The sequence below is a fragment of the Panulirus ornatus genome, chromosome 1 (genome assembly GCF_036320965.1).
Source record: "Panulirus ornatus isolate Po-2019 chromosome 1, ASM3632096v1, whole genome shotgun sequence".
Lineage (NCBI taxonomy): Eukaryota > Metazoa > Arthropoda > Malacostraca > Decapoda > Palinuridae > Panulirus > Panulirus ornatus.
This window is the reverse complement of record NC_092224.1, coordinates 92,188,757-92,209,879: the sequence shown is the minus strand read 5'-3', so window position 1 is coordinate 92,209,879 and position 21,123 is coordinate 92,188,757. Positions and strand designations below refer to the sequence as shown.

The window sequence follows — 21,123 nt, the reverse complement described above, 5'->3', positions numbered from 1 at the left end:
GAGTAAGTAACGTAAGGGTAAGAGAGATGTGTGGAAATAAAAAGAGCGCGGTTGAGAGAGCAGAAGAGGGTGTTTTGAAATGGTTTGGGCACATGGAGAGAATGAGTGAGGAAAGATAGACCAAGAGGATATATGTGTCGGAGGTGGAGGGAACGAGAAGTGGGAGACCAAATTGGAGGTGGAAAGATGGAGTGAAAAAGATTTTGTGTGATCGGGGCCTGAACATGCAGGAGGGTGAAAGGAGGGCAAGGAATAGAGTGAATTGATTCGATGTGGTATACTGGGGTTGACATGCTGTCAGTGGATTGAATCAGGGCATGTGAAGCGTCTGGGGTAAACCATGGAAAGCTGTGTAGGTATGTATATTTGCGTGTGTGGACGTATGTATATACATGTGTATGGGGGTGGGTTGGGCCATTTTCTTTCGTCTGTTTCCTTGCGCTACCTCGCAAATGCGGGAGACAGCGACAAAGAAAAAAAAAATGTATATGTCTGTGTATGTGTATGTATATGTATATGTGTATATGTTGATATGTGTATAAATGAGTGGATGAGCCATTCTTCATCTGTTTCTTGGCACTACCTCACTGATGCAGGAAACAGTGATCAAGTATCATAATAAAAAAAAATAGGGTGAGAATGAAAGGAAAAACCAAACAGATGCTGCATCTTGTCATCCATTCTGGGAACTGGTACTGGAATCTCAAAATTCGTACTGGAATCTCAAAATTCTTCTCTCAGACTCATGGTAGACAGCCTGAATTGTGTACTGAGCTCTATGCATTTCCTCAGCTCTCTCACTGAGGAGGGTTCTGTCTGTGTTATGTGATGTTGGAAACCAACTCATGTATCCCCTGGATTGGTAGATCTCAAAGTTGAGTGAATCATTTAATCAAAATAAACTGAACACACTTCAGAACAGCAGTAATTGTAAATGAAAGAGAAGGGGACAATAGCAGATGAAAATGGAGTGAGGTGAAAGAAAGTTGACAATAACCAAGACAAGAAATCATAAAAGGAAATGAATCCATTTAAACTAGTCAGTGCTGTGAGTATCAGTGTAAACTTCCATGATGGGGTGTTATGGGCATCAATCTTTGCAATCTTTCCTGCTTCAAGTTTGATTCTACATGCACTGTAGATTGTCTTTACTGGCTGTAGATACAAACCCAAGAAAAGGACAAGTTACTGAAGCAGCCTGGAGGCCACCGTTACCCTTAAGTGACCAGGGTTGGAATAAGAGAAACATGGTACCCTGTTCATGGCGTGACTATGGACCCTTTACTCTTGCTGACATTGGTGGGTTGAGTAGTAGAACACCAGACACTCATGAAATATATTATAAGGTTCCAGATAGTTATAGACCTTGCAGATTTTCCTGAAGGCTTTACAACAAACAAACAAAATTTTTATGTAACTGTAAGACTCATTTGTGTGTATTAGTGTATACAGTTTACCACTATCAGGTGACACATGACTTATTTTTCCTGGGCTTTTGCTCTTGAAACTGTATTTTGAAAATGTACCATGTCACACCAATTGGTGTGATGTGGTATGCAGGGTGACATACTGTCACTAGGATAAAGTTGGGCATATGAAATCATTGGAGGGAAACTACAGATAGGTCTATGGGGCTTGGCTGTGGATAGTGGGGCTGTGATTATGGTCCATTATACATGACAACTAGAGGGTTGTTGTGAGTATGGTACATACTGGTGCTATCTTGCTAACACCGGATATGGCAAACACCCTTTATGAAAATATATTGAAGACATAAAGGCATTGAAGTGTACTGTATTATTGAACATACAAAATTTCTAGGTATATGCTTTCTTTTAGGGCCATAATTATGAAGAAAGTTATTGGGATGAAAAAGGGAGGATAATGCTCGTCCACAGAACATTTTAGAATGTAACAAAATTGTAGAGAACTATTTAAAAGACAGGTGTAGGGAATCTGCTATGCAGAGAACAGTCTAAATAAACCTGAAGTGAACCAATGGACAGCTAAAGCAAGTGCTAGGGAACTTAGACCATGTTGCAGTAGGAATGTGACCAAAGCCTATCAGCAAGCAGGGGTATGATCCTGCTTGACAACAGCAGCCCCAAAATGAAGGGGAAAAGAGAATTAAGTAAATAAAAGATGATCATTGAACATTACTTCCAGAATGGAAATATGCCAGAGAACAGATCACACTGTTAGATGTGCAAAGATAAGATACAGGTAGAAAAAGAGGCCCTGTCATTTCATAGGAACCTGGATTGAATGGGTTCTTTTCATAGAAATGAACCTTATTTGGAGAGAATAATCAGACTACTTTGCTGAAAAGAAGGGCTGATAAAGTTCTGGCTGGAGGAAAAAAGGGCACAAAGCAAGGCACAAGCCAAGAGTTGCCACCCACACACCTTTATACTGGTCAAGAGAAAAAATCCAGGTCCTATAACAGTGACTTACTCCACATTTCATATTTCCCCTTTTTTTTTTCAAAGAATGTTGTGTTGAGATGAGTGCAGAGCAGTAGACGAAATGTTTAGCTATATTTGCTTAATCCAGATATGAGATCAAAATGTAAGCCTTATTGGTTGGAAGAGGCAGTGGGGAACAAGTTGAACCTGTCCTCAAGGACAGATGATGTGATTACCCATACATTAATATATTAGGACTTGGTCTATTTTTCCCAAAGGGAGTGGGGTTTTCTTATGTCCTTTGCCCATTTGCTTTCTGCTGTTAGGAAGAAAAGATATTCGTTACAGAATTTCCTCAAACATCAATCTGATCATGTATACAAGTACCTTAATTATACATATATGCCTATTCCTGTGGAGTCATCCCTCACAGCCAGTGACATTCACCACTCTAACACTTTCTTTGAATTATATTTTCCATATGTTCAGGCTATCTCAGCACTCATCCCTGGATTTTTTTTTATCTATACATCCCCTTATCCTCAGTCTCCCAGCAGTTTCCTTCACCTTCATTGTATTGAATCCACCTCTTTTTCCTTTTCATTCGTTTGCTTTCTACTAGACATTCTGTTGCTGGAAATATATCCTTTGTAACAGCACTGATTAACTGCTGGAATTTTTTTCAGTATGTTCTTTTTGTAATCCACTTAGATTCCTCATTACACATAATGCTTTTAGCATCACCTCTTACATTTGCTTTATTTCACTTTGAATAATACATACAGTTGTCACTTTACTGGGTTTTTTATATGTTCACAAAATTTTTAAGACTTTTTAGTTCTTGGAATGTATTGATTCATGTACTCATATTTTCTTAGAATTCAGTGCTTGAATATAACACTTCTAATATGATATGTTTAGTACTTCTCAAGACCATCAAATGATTCCTGGTGCACAAGGCAAAGCCACTAATGCTTACAGGGAAGGCCAAAACTGTACAGTGCCACAAAGTAGTTAGTAATTTTTCAGAGACTTTATGTACACACCTTGGTTTTCACATACAGTAAGGTCATAACAAGGTTTAAGCCACTTAATTTTTTTTTCAGCACCTTGATGACCTAGTTTAAAAGAGTCATCCTAAAAAATATTCTAAAGGTAAACCTCCTGCTGGGGCTGTAAGGTTGTCTGGTACGTGTGTGCTGCTTGGCTTGGTCTTTGGCTGTCTCTCCTCATGTACATTCTGGTTTATGTTACTAAGCCTCATGCAAGGGGTATGATGGGATTTAATGCTGTAATTTTGATAGTGGTTTAATACATATCATTGTTTTAAGAACTGTAAACTGACATAATTGTTTAGGTTGTGCATAGAAGTATTTTATGGAAGAGTTAATCACAGTTTGCATTATGCTTAGTAATAATGCGAGTTTAATTCATCTTTTGATTCTTAATTAGATGTAATGTCCAAGTATATTATATGAAAAAAGTAAATTTTCAGATGCATCAGCAATTACACCTTCAAGCTTTACATTAATAAGAATTTTTTATCTTTGTTGATATTCTTTGATGTCATTGTAAAGGAAACTTTGGTGCAGACAGAAACGCATGAACATGAGTGGATATTGTGCATTTGTCTTTGTTATCCGAATTGTCTTTTGATATGATACAGAGTTTTGTTCCAGTTCATTAAGCTTTAGAAGCAACAGCCATGAAATTTGTAATTGCTGATTACTCTACATTGTATTTGCAACCCTGTGAAAATACAGGTGGTAGTGATTGCTTCTCTACTTTATTTCATGAATGAAGTTCATCTCATTATCATCTTGAGTAGAAGATACATTTATTAAAAATGTAGGGATTGTTGGAAGTAAAGTATTGTTAAGGCATATATATCTCTTAGCTTTTCTAATGCTTGCTAAAGTTAGTGGATTCTTCATTACCAGTTTGAAATTTAGTGATTCTTCACATCAAAGTGTAGACAGTTGTATTTACAAGGTAAGGAATTTTATCCTTCTACTTGGATAGCTATTTGAATTATATTGATTTTCTTTGACTCCTCTATCTTAAGTATTAAAATATTCTTAGTGATTCTAAGATAGAAATACCATAAAGGTGCTGTAGTAAGATTACTGGCCTCTTTAACCCATGGAAAACAAACCCAGGTCATGAAAATGATATTTCTCCTGAAGATGTGTATGTGATCGGGTTCCTTGGATATTAACCTTTCAGATAGTTAGAACTTACCATGGTATTTATACTAATAGTCTATCCATGTGCCATCATTTATCATTAGACTGTACAGCTTATGGCAGAGACAGAGAGGAATATCTTTGAAGCTGATTAGACAAAGATTTGTTTGGTAGCTGGGATACAGAAAAGATACATAAAGAGTCAGTTATGGGCTTGCTGGATGTATTGCATAATGTGGTTGTTGTGTCTAAACTTTATCCTACAGAACTTTAGCGGTACCTTAGGCAGATTATTCAAGTCATACTGGATTTTTAGCTATATCTCGGTTAGATGATTTTAGCTAAGATTTAACAGTACTCGGGAGATTTTTGTAACCCTAGTGACCTCTTAGCACTACCTAAGGCAGATTGTTACTGCCATCACGAATTTTTAGCAATACTTAGGGCAGACAGCTTTAACCTTATGAATTTTTAGCAGTGCCTAGGGCAGATTTTTGTAGCCATAGTGAATTTTTAGTAGTAGTTTTTTTTTTTTTTTTTTTTTTTTTTTTTTTTTTTTTTTTTCGCTGTCTCCTGCGTTTGCGAGGTAGCGCAAGGAAACAGACGAAAGAAATGGCCCAACCCCCCCCCCCATACACATGTACATACACACGTCCACACACGCAAATATACATACCTACACAGCTTTCCATGGTTTACCCCGGACGCTTCACATGCCTTGATTCAATCCACTGACAGCACGTCAACCCCTGTATACCACATCGCTCCAATTCACTCTATTTCTTGCCCTCCTTTCACCCTCCTGCATGTTCAGGCCCCGATCACACAAAATCCTTTTCACTCCATCTTTCCACCTCCAATTTGGTCTCCCTCTTCTCCTCGTTCCCTCCACCTCCGACACATATATCCTCTTGTTCAATCTTTCCTCACTCATTCTCTCCATGTGCCCAAACCATTTCAAAACACCCTCTTCTGCTCTCTCAACCACGCTCTTTTTATTTCCACACATCTCTCTTACCCTTACGTTACTTACTCGATCAAACCACCTCACACCACACATTGTCCTCAAACATCTCATTTCCAGCACATCCATCCTCCTGCGCACAACTCTATCCATAGCCCACGCCTCGCAACCATACAACATTGTTGGAACCACTATTCCTTCAAACATACCCATTTTTGCTTTCCGGGATAATGTTCTCGACTTCCACACATTTTTCAAGGCTCCCAAAATTTTCGCCCCCTCCCCCACCCTATGATCCACTTCCGCTTCCATGGTTCCATCCGCTGACAGATCCACTCCCAGATATCTAAAACACTTCACTTCCTCCAGTTTTTCTCCATTCAAACTCACCTCCCAATTGACTTGACCCTCAACCCTACTGTACCTAATAACCTTGCTCTTATTCACATTTACTCTTAACTTTCTTCTTCCACACACTTTACCAAACTCCGTCACCAGCTTCTGCAGTTTCTCACATGAATCCGCCACCAGCGCTGTATCATCAGCGAACAACAACTGACTCACTTCCCAAGCTCTCTCATCCCCAACAGACTTCATACTTGCCCCTCTTTCCAAAACTCTTGCATTTACCTCCCTAACAACCCCATCCATAAACAAATTAAACAACCATGGAGACATCACACACCCCTGCCGCAAACCTACATTCACTGAGAACCAATCACTTTCCTCTCTTCCTACACGTACACATGCCTTACATCCTCGATAAAAACTTTTCACTGCTTCTAACAACTTGCCTCCCACACCATATATTCTTAATACCTTCCACAGAGCATCTCTATCAACTCTATCATATGCCTTCTCCAGATCCATAAATGCTACATACAAATCCATTTGCTTTTCTAAGTATTTCTCACATACATTCTTCAAAGCAAACACCTGATCCACACATCCTCTACCACTTCTGAAACCACACTGCTCTTCCCCAATCTGATGCTCTGTACATGCCTTCACCCTCTCAATCAATACCCTCCCATATAATTTACCAGGAATACTCAACAAACTTATACCTCTGTAATTTGAGCACTCACTCTTATCCCCTTTGCCTTTGTACAATGGCACTATGCACGCATTCCGCCAATCCTCAGGCACCTCACCATGAGTCATACATACATTAAATAACCTTACCAACCAGTCAACAATACAGTCACCCCCTTTTTTAATAAATTCCACTGCAATACCATCCAAACCTGCTGCCTTGCCGGCTTTCATCTTCCGCAAAGCTTTTACTACCTCTTCTCTGTTTACCAAATCATTTTCCCTAACCCTCTCACTTTGCACACCACCTCGACCCAAACATCCTATATCTGCCACTCTGTCATCAGACACATTCAACAAACCTTCAAAATACTCATTCCATCTCCTTCTCACATCACCACTACTTGTTATCACCTCCCCATTTACGCCCTTCACTGAAGTTCCCATTTGCTCCCTTGTCTTACGCACCCTATTTACCTCCTTCCAGAACATCTTTTTATTCTCCCTAAAATTTACTGATAGTCTCTCACCCCAACTCTCATTTGCCCTTTTTTTCACCTCTTGCACCTTTCTCTTGACCTCCTGTCTCTTTCTTTTATACTTCTCCCACTCAATTGCATTTTTTCCCTGCAAAAATCGTCCAAATGCCTCTCTCTTCTCTTTCACTAATACTCTTACTTCTTCATCCCACCACTCACTACCCTTTCTAAACAGCCCACCTCCCACTCTTCTCATGCCACAAGCATCTTTTGCGCAATCCATCACTGATTCCCTAAATACATCCCATTCCTCCCCCACTCCCCTTACTTCCATTGTTCTCACCTTTTTCCATTCTGTACACAGTCTCTCCAGATACTTCTTCACACAGGTCTCCTTCCCAAGCTCACTTACTCTCACCACCTTCTTCACCCCAACATTCACTCTTCTTTTCTGAAAACCCATACTAATCTTCACCTTAGCCTCCACAAGATAATGATCAGACATCCCTCCAGTTGCACCTCTCAGCACATTGACATCCAAAAGTCTCTCTTTCGCACGCCTCTCTTTTTAGTAGTACTTAGGGTAAATTGTTGTTGTCATAGTGAATGTGTTACTGTACTTAAAGCAGATTGTTGTAGCCATATTGATATTTTTTTCCGTTTCCTAAAGCAGATTGTTACAGCCTTAGTGAATTTTTTGCATTACCTAGGGCTGATCATGATAACCATAGTGAATTTTTAGCAGTACTTGTGGTAGATTGTTGTAGCTATAGTGAATATTGAGCAGTACCTAGGTCAGATTCTTGTAACTATAGTGAGTTTTTAGCAATACCTTGAGTAGACTGTTTTAACCATAGTGAATTTTTAGCAAGACCTATGGCAGATCACTAAAGCCTTGGTGAATTTTTAGCAGTACCTGTGTTAGTTTATAACCATATTTAATTTGTAGCAGTACCTAAGGCAGATTGTTTTGGCCATAATGAAATTTTAGCAGTACCTAGGGAAGATTAACACAGCTCAAGGACTACATATTTTGCTATCACTTTTCTCTAGAATTATCCACAAGAGAACCAGGAGGGTTGAAAAAGGTTGCGGTGATATGGGTGGTCTTGACATGATATCATAGGTATACAAGTGCACTGAAAGTCACACATGCTCACTGAAAACTGAGCACAGATATGGATGATACTCTTGTAATATTTATTTTCAGTAATAAAGTTGGCATTAATCTCCTAATCTAAATCTCTAGCAAGCTGAGGACAAGCTCAAGAAGATAACTCTATCTTCTACTGTTCATTCTCATATACATAAAGTAAAATGGGTACACAAAATAGGGTAGATGAAGAGCAGTATGGTTTTAGGAAAGGTGTAGGATGTATATATCAAATTTTCTCCATGACGGTAGTTGTGAAATTGTGTTCGAGCAAAAGAAGGAAGTTGTATGCAGCATCCATGGACCTAGAGAATTCACATGAAAAGTGAACTGGAATATATTGTGGGAGGAACTCATATTAGCTTAACACAGCATCATTCTTGAGAGATAGTAAAGTATATGTGATAGTGGAAGTTATGTTGAGTGAGTTCTGAGACAGGTGAGTTAAGACAGAGCTATGTGTTGTCTATTCGGTTTTTCTTTGCATTTTAGGATGAGCATTTAAAGAGGCAGCAGCAAAAAATAGGAAGAGAGAGAGGAATTTAAACATCAACAGACAACTGGGTACTTTCAAGGCTGTTTGTGAAAGAGGAGGAAGTGTGAAACTATAGATCAGTGTGGTAAAGGTAAAAAGAGATATTTCAATGAGAAAATTAATGTAAGGTTTTCATGTAACAAAGGAGGTGCAAATAATGTCAATAATAAATTTGAAGTGGAATGTTGTAGATAGCAGTTGGTAGGCATTCACCAACTAGGGAGGTATATTTCTAGTACTGCCATCTGGCTATTGAGAGGTTAGTGATAGCTGCAGAGTGAGCTTACACTTCAGTGATTGTCCAGTTGCTCTCCTCTGACCCAGGTAGCTGTCTTTTCTTTCTGTTGCACCCACATGTGGACTGCTGGCACTCTGTCCACAAACATACAGTCTTTCTTATCACACATGATTCTTGTTAACACGTAACTCGCTCTGCTCAATCTTCGTAACTCTCAGTTCTCCTGTGGTGAATGCTATGGGCTAGCCCAGTGTTTTGGCAAAATGATGGGAGTGATAGATAGATGTAGAAGTAGTTGGTAGGAACATTAGGCAGGAGCATTTTATGGTAGAAACATCAGGTATAAGTAGTGGGTAGGAACTTTAAGTAGGCAAATTAGGTAGCAGCAGTCAGCAAGAACATTCAGTAGGAGCCTCTGGAAACACTGTGCCAGAGTTACCCTCTGCTAGTGGCCACTTAAGGGTGAGGCGCTAAAGGCTAAGAAGCAGCACTGGAGTTCACCTGTTATGGAGCCTCTTTTGCTGTGGCCAATCTCTGGAGTTCCCGATTGGAATGGGAGTCAGAGATATATATATTTAGATAGAACCGAAGTGTTTATCAGGCCTAGTCTTAAATGTGTGGTCTGTACTGTTTTTAACCACTTGAACTGGTAAATCATTCTATACATTAACAATCCTGTTGGAGACTATTTTTACCTTTTTCATGGGTAAAATGACCTTTTTTAGGGTAAAATGTTAGCCAATAACTTTGTAACCATTACTTCAAGTGAAGTCAGATGAATCTGTTTATGCTGCTCATGAGATCACAATTATCGAAGCTTTGATATATTTGACTTACTGTATTAGATCACCTACTCTTTTCTAAGCTAAATAGACTTAAGTTGTTTAGTTGGCATTGATAGGATTTGTTTCTCAGTCCAAGAAGCATCTTGGTTGCTTGCCTCTTTACTGACTCTCTTCTGTCTATGTATTTTTTCAAGTAGAGTGACAAAAACTCAGCTCATTATTTAAGGTAGGGACTCACCAGTAATTTGTAAAGAGTGAGGATAATTTCCCAAGACTTAAATTCGATTGCCATTCCTAAAATCTAAGAAATTTATTCTCCCTTTTAACTGCTTTTGTGCACTGCTTACTTGGCTTTAGATTACTAGAGATTATTACACCCATTTTTTTACTCATTTACCTTTTGTAGTTCAAGAGAATTCACACTTTATCTTGTCTTTTCATACTTACTACCAATATTTAAAACTTTGCACTTATCAATATTAAGTTATTTTTGCCACCTGTAAACTCCGTCCATCATTTTGTCTGTGTCCATTTGAAGCTGCAGACTTTCATTTTCTGTAGATTTATTTTCCAACTTTGTATCAACAGCAAATTTTGATATCTTATAATGCACTCCACCATCAGTATCATAGATATATATGAGAAAGAACCAGTTCTAAGACTGATCCTTGTGGCACACCACTTGGTCCGTCTAAGCATTCTAAGGTTTGACAATTAATTACTGCTGTTTGTTTATAGCCTGTCAAATAGTTTCCTAACCACCTAAGCACAACCCCCAACTTAACATGTAACTTAATTTTTTCTGTATCATCTGATGTGGAACTTTATCAACTGCTTTTTGAAAATATAAACAGATGACATCAAGCAGATTTGTCAGACACAGGCAGTTTTGTTCAAAACTACGCTGAGAATCTTCTCTTAAGTGGTGGCTCCCTGAATGGTTTACAATCTTATCCTGAATGATGGTTTTCATAAGTTTACCAACTACAGATGTTAAGCTTATTAATTGGACAGCAATTTCCAGAAAGATAATTTATTACCTTCCTTGAAAATTGTTGTTACTTTAGCAAGCTTCCATTCCTCTGGATCTGTCTCTGTAGCAAGTGACTTATTGAAAAGAACAGTCAAGGCTGTAACTATCTCGTTTTTTGCCTCTTTCATTGTTTCAGACAAAACTTAGGAGTTTATTTACTTTTATTTCCTTTAGTGTTGACAGTATATCGTCAACTCTGAATGTAATCTGTTTTCATCATGAGTAGGTTTCTCAACTAATTGTATTAGGGCATTATCAAGCAAATTTGGTAAAGCCCTTGCCCCAAGCTATGAGAAATGGTTCCTCGCCACATAGATAATGACGTTAAAATCTCCCACAAAGTTCAAGTCATGTTTATTACTAATTCTACTAACTCATCAGAAAGTCTTTCCTCTACCTTAGGTATTTGTGCTTGGGGCCTGTAAACTAATCCTACTGTTATTTCGCATGACACTATCTTTGATTTTGACAAAAATTAAGTTGACTTTACCAACAGCGACAACATATTTCAGTCCAGGATTAAGATGAGCTTTAACAAAGAGCAAGACACTATTGCCTGCTTTATATACTCTATCACTAGTGATTCACACTCCTTGACACTTTCTAACAGATCCATTTTAATGTGCAGTTTCTCTAATGCCTCACAATTTCTAATACCTAAATGTAGGTTTTTGAACAAACTGCAAAACAAACAAGAAATGAACTTACTTTTTTCCTTCATGAGAAAGTCACAGGTAAATTCGTTTGCCATGGCCACCTCATTGATGGGAGTTCCCAGAGGGAATGGGCATCAGAGATATAGATAGAATTATTTTAATCAACTAGGACAGCTAGACCATGGAGAAGGAGCCATTTTTTGCAGCACACTGGTAAACTTGGAGCTCAGGAGAGATTTGTCCACTTGTGATAAAGGTTGGATTGAAAGATCTGGTCACTAGTAACTTGTATATATGTGGAGGATTTGATTGTACTAGCAAAGTGAAAAAAAATTACTGTATATGATTTTATAGTGTGAAATAGGAAAGGTGAAGAAAATTCTGGTGAGAGTAAACTGAAAGTTTTTGAAAGGAGAAAGGACTATGGCTTACAAAACAGGTGAAAGTAAAGTTGTAGGAAGGATGGGTGGTAAACCTTTTTTTCTAGTCACAGACAAAGGTCCACACCAAGGCCAGGCATTAACTGGAATATAGAGAGTATTATGAGAGAGAATAAGAAGAGACAAGGGAAAGTATTTATGAATTTTGGAGGAACTGAAAAACCTGTCTTTGAAAATGTACCAGGTCTTAGGTATAGGGTAAGACATGATTATTTACAGAAGCTGAATTATTAAGAGAAAAAATGTTTCCATGAATGATAGAAAAGAAGGACCGTATAGTTCTACCTTTCCTAACTTAAGGGTGTGTTAGTTGCACATGGGAAAGACAGATAACAAGGGATCAGATGGTCCATGGGAGGAAGCAGACATTTCTAGTAGTCATGTTGCTAAAATGATCTACTCAAGGAGTGCTTGTGGTGTTAGCAGATGAGATGGAGTAAGTGATGTTGAAGTATATAAGAATTGTGGTATGCTAGTGAGATAAAGAAATGGGGTGTACTCACAGGGTTGAGAGAAATGCCTTTAAGTGGCTTGGAACAGAGAACACAAAATATATTGGCGAGAGGCCCTAAAAAGGTATGAGGGAGAGGGGACAGGCTAGGGGAGTGTATTTGCCCAAAAGACTTTTCTGCCATTGCCACCCCATTTCCCATAATGAGGAAAGCTTCCATGGGGATGAGGCATCACAGGCAAAACGTGAAATAGCAAATTTGCAGATAGCAAAAACAATTGACAGGAGATTATTAGTGTTTGAAAATATTTACAGCAATGGATTATTGTAGTGGAATTTGTGGATGTATTCATTTATCTGGAGAGAGGGGCAAGTGTGCAGTCTATTGTGGATGATAGGGCTTGGGAAGTGAGTCTGTTGTTGTTCGCTGATGATACAGCACTGGTGGCTGATTCGGGTGAGAAACTGCAGAAGTTGGTGACTGAATTTAGTAAAGTGTTTGAAGGAAGAAAGCTAAGAGTAAATGTGAATAAGAGCAAGGCAATTAGGTTCAGTAGGGTTGAGGGACAAGTTAATTGGGAGGTAAGTTTGAATGGAGAAAAACTGGAGGAAGTGGAGTGTTTTAGATATCTGGGAGTGGATTTAGCTGCGGATGGTACCATGGAAGTGGGAGTGAGTCACAGGATGGGGGAAGGGGTGAAGGTTCTGGGGGCATTGAAGAATTTGTGGAAGGCAAGAGGGTTATCTTGGAGAGCAAAAATGGGTATGTTTGAAGGAATAGTGGTTCCAACAATGTTTTATGGTTGTGAGGCATGGGCTATAGATAGGGCTTGTGCGGAGGAGGTGGATGTGTTGGAAATGAGATGTTTTAGGACAGTATGTATTGTGAGGTGGTTTGACCGGGTAAGTAATGAAAGGGTAAGAGAAATGTGTGGTAATGGAAAGAGTGGGGTTGAGAGAGCTGAAGAGGATATATTGAAATGGTTTGGTCACATGGAGAGAATGAGTGAGGAAAGATTGACAAAGGGGATATGTGTGTCAAAGGTGGAGGGTACGAGGAGAAGTGGGAGACGAGATTGGAGGTGGAAGATGGAGTGAAAAAGATTTTGAGTGATCGGGGCCTGAACATGCTGGAGGGTGAAAGGCGTACAAGGAATAGAGTGAATTAGAACGATGTGGTATACCGGGGTCGACGTGCTGTCAATGGATTGAACCAGGGCATGTGAAGCGTCTTGGGTAAACCATGGAAAGTTTTGTGGGCCTGGATGTGGGAAGGGAGCTGTGGTTTGGGTGCATTACACATGACAGCTAAAGACTGAGTGTGAACGAATGTGGCCTTTGTTGTCTTTTCCCAGCGCAACCTTGCGCGTGGTGTGTGTGTGTGTGTGTGTGTGTGTGCTGCTGCTTCTGCTGCTTCTGATTTTCATGTGTGGTGGGGTGGCAATGGGAATGGATGAAGGCAGCAAGTATGATATGTACATGTGTGTATATGTTATGTCTCTGTATGTATATGTATGTATACATTGAAATATATAGGTATGTATATATGCGTGTGTGGGCATTTTTGTATATTCATATGTATGTGGTTGGGTTGGGCCATTCTTTCATTCCTTGTGCTACCTCGCTAACGCAGTAGGCAGCGACTAAATATAATGAAAATAAATGAATTAAAAACTAAATAGTGATCATAAAACTTGATTATTTGTCTACACAACAAAATGTTTGGTATATTCCTCTTTTGATGATGATTTTTTCATACCTCTATTTTGCTGGATGAGTTGATTTTGCAAAAATTTAGGACTTAAGGCTACAGTTGGAAAACTAAGTGTGGAAAGGTACTGATACCATTTTTTATCTACGTCTTTCCTGTTTGAATTCAAATGATTGCCTGAATTTTGAATTCTTTTTTTTATTCATCTATCTGTCTGTTATCAGCTTGATTCCCATTTACATGGAGTGGTTCACTTGCATACAGAAATGCATCTTTGTGGGCAACAGTTTTCAAGAACTGGGATTCTTCTTCCTCACTCCTTAGGCTGTCACAGGGCAGGGCTGCCCATCTTCCTCAGCTTGGCATGCTACCCTCTTAAGAATTAATATGAATGAAAGTACACCTTGTTGTGCAAAAAACGTTTCTGGTATTATTCTCCTTACATGCAGTAAAAGTCACAAAATTTCAACATTAGGGAAGGGAGATGTAGGTTTTTAAAGTTGCATAAAAAAATCTTTAGATTTCTGTGAGTGCTGGTTAACATGAACTCGCTCTTGCAGCTACTGAGTATACCTCGTATTAGATTGCTCCACTGAATGTTCAGCTACTGATTCTGAAACAAGGACATTTAAGCATTTGCTGTTTCATTATCATCTTTCGTTCGAGATCATTACTTTCATTTAGTTGACATATATTCCCTGGGGATAGGGGAGAAAGAATACTTCCCACGTATTCCCTGCGTGTCGTAGAAGGCGACTAAAAGGGAAGGGAGCGGGGGGCTGGAAATCCTCCCCTCTCGTTTTTTTTTTTTTCTTTTTTTTAATTTTCCAAAAGAAGGAACAGAGAAGAGGGCCAGGTGAGGATATTTCCTCAAAGGCCCAGTCCTCTGTTCTTAACGCTACCTCGCTGTCGCGGGAAATGGCGGATAGTATGAAAAAAAAAAAAAAAAATATCAAGTGAATGATATAACCGTGAACAATAGTAGTACATCTGCCACCATCATTAGTCAGTATATCACTATACACAAAATGGGCATAGCATAGCTAGAGAATGGAAAAATATGAGTTAAAAAAAAATCTACAGTATTTCACTTAGAGGAGGCCTGTAACATGATAACTGAGAAAGCCCCACCCTCTTTGTAATTGAAGGTCATGTCCCAATTGTGATAGTTGGGTTATCTCTGCATTTGTTCCCAAGGACAGCAATATCTTGTTTGAATCACTTCTGATTACTGTATCCCCTCAAGGAATGAAATTTATGAGCTGAAATGCAGATTTTGAAGACAAACTTAATAATCCATTCATTCCCACAAATTCTCAAACTACACTAGAGGAAGTGTGAGAAAGTAAAGAGGGAAATTAGGCATAGAAAAACAAAAGGATGCTTGGCCACTGGTATCCTCTTTTAGTCGAGAAGGGTTTTCATGAACTCAAAAATTATTTTGTTCCTTGATAGGAATCACTTAATGAGCAAAGGAAATCAAAGCATTGCCAAATAGAGGCTGACATGAAAGACATTCTCCTTTAAATTGGAGCAACAAGGAAGTCATTATGATATATGCCAATACTCTCTCTATAGTGATGTCGATCTTAAATTTGGGGACTGAAGTAAAGTAGGTAAAACTTTTCCTATGCTTAGTCACTCCAAAAGGCATGCTTTGAATTAAGAAAAAAAAATTCACCAGCTCAGACAAAATATAAATCTTCATTTGAGATAAAGAGAATATACCAATACAAGTCCTATAGATCCAAACGTATGGTCTTCAAATCTTGCTGAAGAGTAGTGCAGACAGCTTAGTGAAACCGTTTGAATTTTTCATGTCTCTTTCTCTAAGATTTGAAAAGGTGCATTCATAAGACATCAATCTTTTGACTAGCTCTGACTCTATGGTTGTTAGTACTACATCACTGTATCAGCCTGTAACAACTGATTCAGGGCTTAAACTCTTAATTTTTGAGAAGCTGTTTGTCGATGTCTGTCCCTTTAAAGCATTTGCATAGCTTACAAAAAACTTGCTAAACTTAAGGATTATTGAAGCTGAATCAAAATAAGCTACTTTACAGTTCTTTATCCTGATTGGTTAATGAAATTACATGATCTCAGAGTAAGTCTCTAACAGCAGTACCAGTAACAGAAACTTAGAGACCTTACAGAATTCACCAGAATTCTCAGGAAACCCATAAAAAGAAATCCTAGCAAACCCTGGCATAAGACAGTTCAGTGAGGTATTCTTGTCTTGAATAATTCTTCTGCATCCTTGTTTTGAGTTTTTGAAGCAATATGTAGTACCTCTTAAACTTAAGATATAGATTCCCTCAGTGTAGAAAAGGAACTACAAGAAACATGAGAAATGCAGAACTTTTTATTGTTTCAACTTCCTATGAAAGGTTTCACCTCTCCAATGCTTTTCCTCACAGGGATTTGAAATTTATTTAAGAGTATAGTCAAAAGCTGTTCCTTGATACATCCAACCTAAAAGATTGTTCATCATGGGACAGAACTTCCCTAAGTTATTACTGAATTCATCTGATTATAACTTCAGTCTTTCACCAAATTAGTTGAAATAGGTTGAAATTACCATAGTAGTTGAAATCACAAATCTCATGAGTTGTCTTGCCATCCTGAAAAAGGTATTCACACCCAAGTTGTCTTGCTCTCCTCAAAAGTCCAGTATTTAATAAAGTCAGGAGAAGTTTTCTAGAATTAAGAAGAGTATAGTCAAGACTTGTTTTGCTACGTGTAGATGCTTTAGATACAGAAGTCCATAACTGACTGATATCCATCATTTCTAAAAACCTCAACATGAATTGAATTTATTTGAAATGAAGCAGTTCATCAAATTTTATACAACACACACATCCAAGTTACACTTGAGCCACCATGTGCTAGTGATGGCACCCTGAACTCACATATCCAACTAGTGTTAGTAATGGCACACCTAAGAACTGTCTGTCATCAAGCTTAGTCTTGGCAAGTCTTTACACACACAAAAACACAATCTTCATGACCTGTGACATCTTGACACAAGATATGGACTTCTTAGTTTCTCTCCCAATGAAAAAGATATGTATGGAGGGTTAAGGAAAAGCATATAATTCTCATGTACCTTTAATGACTTCCATAGAGAGTGCTAATATACTGTTTGATTTCCATAAATGCTGTATTGCTGTTAAACTTCTCTGTCCCCTAGAGTGTTGTTTTGGTAAGAGTGTGGCCCAAAATCTTGGCAAAATAGGTTCCCTCTAAACTGCTCTCATACTGAAATCACAAAGTCTGCCTGTGAACTCTGGAGCCTGTAGTCAAATCATTCTGCTTCAACCACTCTTCTTAATGGTAGAATTAGTTTAGAAATCCCCTCACCATGTATGAAAAAAAAAAATCCTTCTTGCATCAATAGATTGACATGCTATATTTGCAAAAAGTAATATAATTACTTTTTCGTTAACCTAATGGGGTCAGGGATAAGTGGGAGGAAAGGATGCAGCAACCACATCTGACAGCCTGAGATAAGAGGGAAGGTCATGTTTGCTTCTTTGTCTTGGACTTTGTTTCAAACTCTACTCCTGTATAACACAAATATATTTAGAAATATTGTGCAACTAAAAATAAGTGTGAGGAAGGGATGTGGCCAGCACATCTCAGGTTCCTTCTGCACCTTGAAAAAAGAGTGAAGGCCATGGAGTTCCTGATTGTTTGTTTATCCTGAGTTTGATATCACATTCTACTCTTATCTCTTACCTGGGTGTATCAGTGATGGTGAATAACATGATTATATGCAAAATATTACAACATGCACACACTATGCACTGTTATAGATATTACTACACTGTCAAAATATGCTTAAATATACTCTTAACTCTCTCTACTATCAAAGTTTGTTTGTCTGTGTATATCAGTCTATCTATCTATTTAGCTATCTCTATCTCTGATGCCTGTTTTCTTTGGGAACTCCTTCAAGGGGTTGTTGGCCTTGGCAAAAAAGGCAATATAACTGTTGAACTCCAGCACTGGAATTCAGGTCCCAAGCTCTTTACTACAATCTTATCAAAGTCCTCCATCATCCATCCTAGGATTACTTTCATGAAAATGATGTGGATTTGTTATGTAATCTGTTTCACATGACCATGGGGCAAATTGCGCAGTTGCACCCCTTTCAGTTATTAATTGACTATAAATAGATAATGATGATGATCACTATATTCTTACAGTCATTAGACTTAATTCCCTCAAAAGGAGAAATAAAAGTATATTTATTTTTAACTGTTTTAAGTACCTTACACAAATGACCAGTGAAACAGACCTCAGTTTCATCACTTTCCCAAGACTGACATAAGTTTATAACAGTGAAATATTCTCTGCCTGCAAAAGCATATTAATTTGCTTCATCAAACAAAACTTCCTTGATTATTGCTATTCAGAACTGGTCAGCAGTCTCATAGTAAACTTACTTCTTTACAACAGCTGTATTCAGTTTCATGATAACCTGACTAATATTTGTAATTGTGTGTAACATCCTGCCACTAACTCAAAAGTGCTAAGTTCTCTAAGCTACAATGTGTTCTGACATACACCTCTTGTTTTGGACTTTTCATCATTGTCTAAACAATTTCTTAGTCTTTCTCTCTACCTGTCTAACTATCTCTAATGCCCATACCCTCCAGGAACTCCTGCCAAGTGGATGGCCACAGCAAAAGAGTCTGCACTTAACCCTATCCTTACATGCCTCCCTCTGATACACTATTCCAAGCATTCTTCCTATATTTATTCCACTCTTCCACTCCTACTTTCCCCTGTCACAGAAGGTGTTCTTCTCACACCAACCTCTTTAATTGTACTATCATGCACTATCCTTATAAGCTCCCCACCTTGCAATCTTTCCATGTGCCCAAACTCCCAGCAAACAACGCTGTATCATCTGCAAACAAGCTTGTTACTGGTCACCATACCTCAGTATCACACCCCATCTTTGCACCCTCTTTCCCAAGTCTCTCTCTCTCTCTCTCTCTCTCTCTCTCTCTCTCTCTCTCTCTCTCTCTCTCTCTCTCTCTCTCTCTCTCTCTCTCTCTCTCTCTCTCTCTCTCTCTCTCTCTCTCTCTCTCTCTCTCTCTCTCTCTCTCTCTCTCTCTCTCTCTCTCTCTCTCTCTCTCTCTCTCTCTCTCTCTCTCTCTCTCTCTCTCTCTCTCTCTCTCTCTCTCTCTCTCTCTCTCTCTCTCTCTCTCTCTCTCTCTCTCTCTCTCTCTCTCTCTCTCTCTCTCTCTCTCTCTCTCTCTCTCTCTCTCTCTCTCTCTCTCTCTCTCTCTCTCTCTCTCTCTCTCTCTCTCTCTCTCTCTCTCTCTCTCTCTCTCTCTCTCTCTCTCTCTCTCTCTCTCTCTCTCTCTCTCTCTCTCTCTCTCTCTCTCTCTCTCTCTCTCTCTCTCTCTCTCTCTCTCTCTCTCTCTCTTTGTGTGTGTGTGTGTGGGAGGTAAGTTTGAATGGAGAAAAACTGGAGGAAGTGAAGTGTTTTAGATATCTGGGGATGGACTTAGTAGCAGATGGAACCATGGAAGCGAGTCACAGGGTGGGATATGGGGCGAAGGTTCTGGAAGCGATGAAGAATGTATGGAAGGCGAGAACATTATCTTGAAGAGCAAAAATGGGTATGTTTGAAGGAATAGTGGTTCCAACAATGTTATATGGTTGCGAGGCATGGGCTGTAGATAGGGTTGTGCGGAGGAGGGTGGATGTGTTGGAAACGAAATGTTTTAGGACAATATGTGGTGTGAGGTGGTTTGATCAAGTAAGTAATGAAAGGGTAAGAGAGATGTGTGGTAATAAAAAAAGTGTGGTTGAGACAGCAGAAGAGGGTGTATTGAAATGGTTTGGTCACATGGAGAGAATGAGTGAGGAAAGATTGACAAATAGGATATATGTGTCAGAGATGGAGGGCACAAGGAGAAGTGAGAGACCAAATTGGAGGTGGAAGGATGGAGTGAAAAAGATTTTGAGCGATTAGGGCCTGAACATACAGGAGGGTGAAAGGCGTGCAAGGAATAGAGTGAATTGGAACGATGTGGTATACAGGGATCGACATGCTGTCGTTGGATTGAACAGAGCATGTGAAGTGTTGGGGTAAGCCATTGAAAGTTTTGTGGGGCCTGGATGTGGAAAGGGAGCTGTGGTTTGGGTGCATTACACATGACAGCTAGAGACTGAGTGTGAACGAATGTGGCCTTTGTTGTCTTTTCCTAGTTCCCTTGACCACACCCCTCTTCCTTACATCCACTAAAATCTCTGCTTGATACACTTCTCTGCATTCCACATGCTGTTTTTGTTCATCATTAGCTAATACATGTGAAGATAAGTGTTCCTCCTCATTACTTACGTTATCCAACAATTAACAAATCTTACAAGGTGTCTGCTTGTATGGCCATAGTGGGTCACTGTATGTTTCTTAGGTCTCTTGTGAACAAGCATCAGCAGGCCTCATAGGTATTATGGTAATTGAAGAGGGTTTAGCAGTATATGTAATGGATAAGCCATCTTTTGGGAATGTAATGTTGTTTTAAACTTCACCAAGCATTTCATCTCTCAAATTCCTAGAATTCTGTCCTTAGCTGAGACTATAAACATTGCACAGATTATGCACATGAAAAGTATAAGAGACAAAGAGAGTGTGAGTAAAATGTAAATTAGAATTGTAGATTAGGGAACCGACATTTCTTTTCTAGATGTTTAGATCAGATGCTTTGGGAAATAACTTGAATGAGATAAGAGAGATGACATATATGTGGAAATTAAGGAGGAGTAGGACACTGCTTGTGATCCCTAAGAAATCATCTCCATAGTAGACGAATCACTCAAGGAAATTGATTTTGATGCCTTTGTGAAATTGTATGGATTATTTTTTTAAGTACAGTACTGTTATGGAGATTTATTCAAGGTAAATTTATTGGAAAATGTTGCTGATTTTAAATGCTCTACATCCAGTATGTGTGATAATGTATATATATCTGTTTCTCCTCATTAAATTCATTCTCATTTTCATGGGGTAAATGTATTGCATATATCCAATA

General features: G+C 38.8%; 2 protein-coding genes across 8 annotated transcripts in view; one reads left to right on the top strand and one right to left on the bottom strand.

Annotated features, from left to right (window-relative positions):
* Window positions 1-21,123, bottom strand: part of fbp (fructose-1,6-bisphosphatase) — a 394,327-nt gene that overhangs the window by 195,639 nt on the left and 177,565 nt on the right. The gene's annotated exons all lie outside the window — the stretch shown is intronic.
* Window positions 1-21,123, top strand: part of Tmem63 (transmembrane protein 63) — a 129,959-nt gene that overhangs the window by 92,811 nt on the left and 16,025 nt on the right. Inside the window, exon 17 of one of the 6 annotated variants that reach the window (XM_071665862.1) lies at window positions 3,512-3,560. The exons of the other annotated variants lie outside the window; for them this stretch is intronic. Within the exon in view, the coding sequence (XP_071521963.1) occupies window positions 3,512-3,532 (21 nt within the window). The 3' untranslated portion in view covers window positions 3,533-3,560. The remainder of the gene's footprint in view (window positions 1-3,511; window positions 3,561-21,123) is intronic. 6 annotated transcript variants of the gene reach the window in all.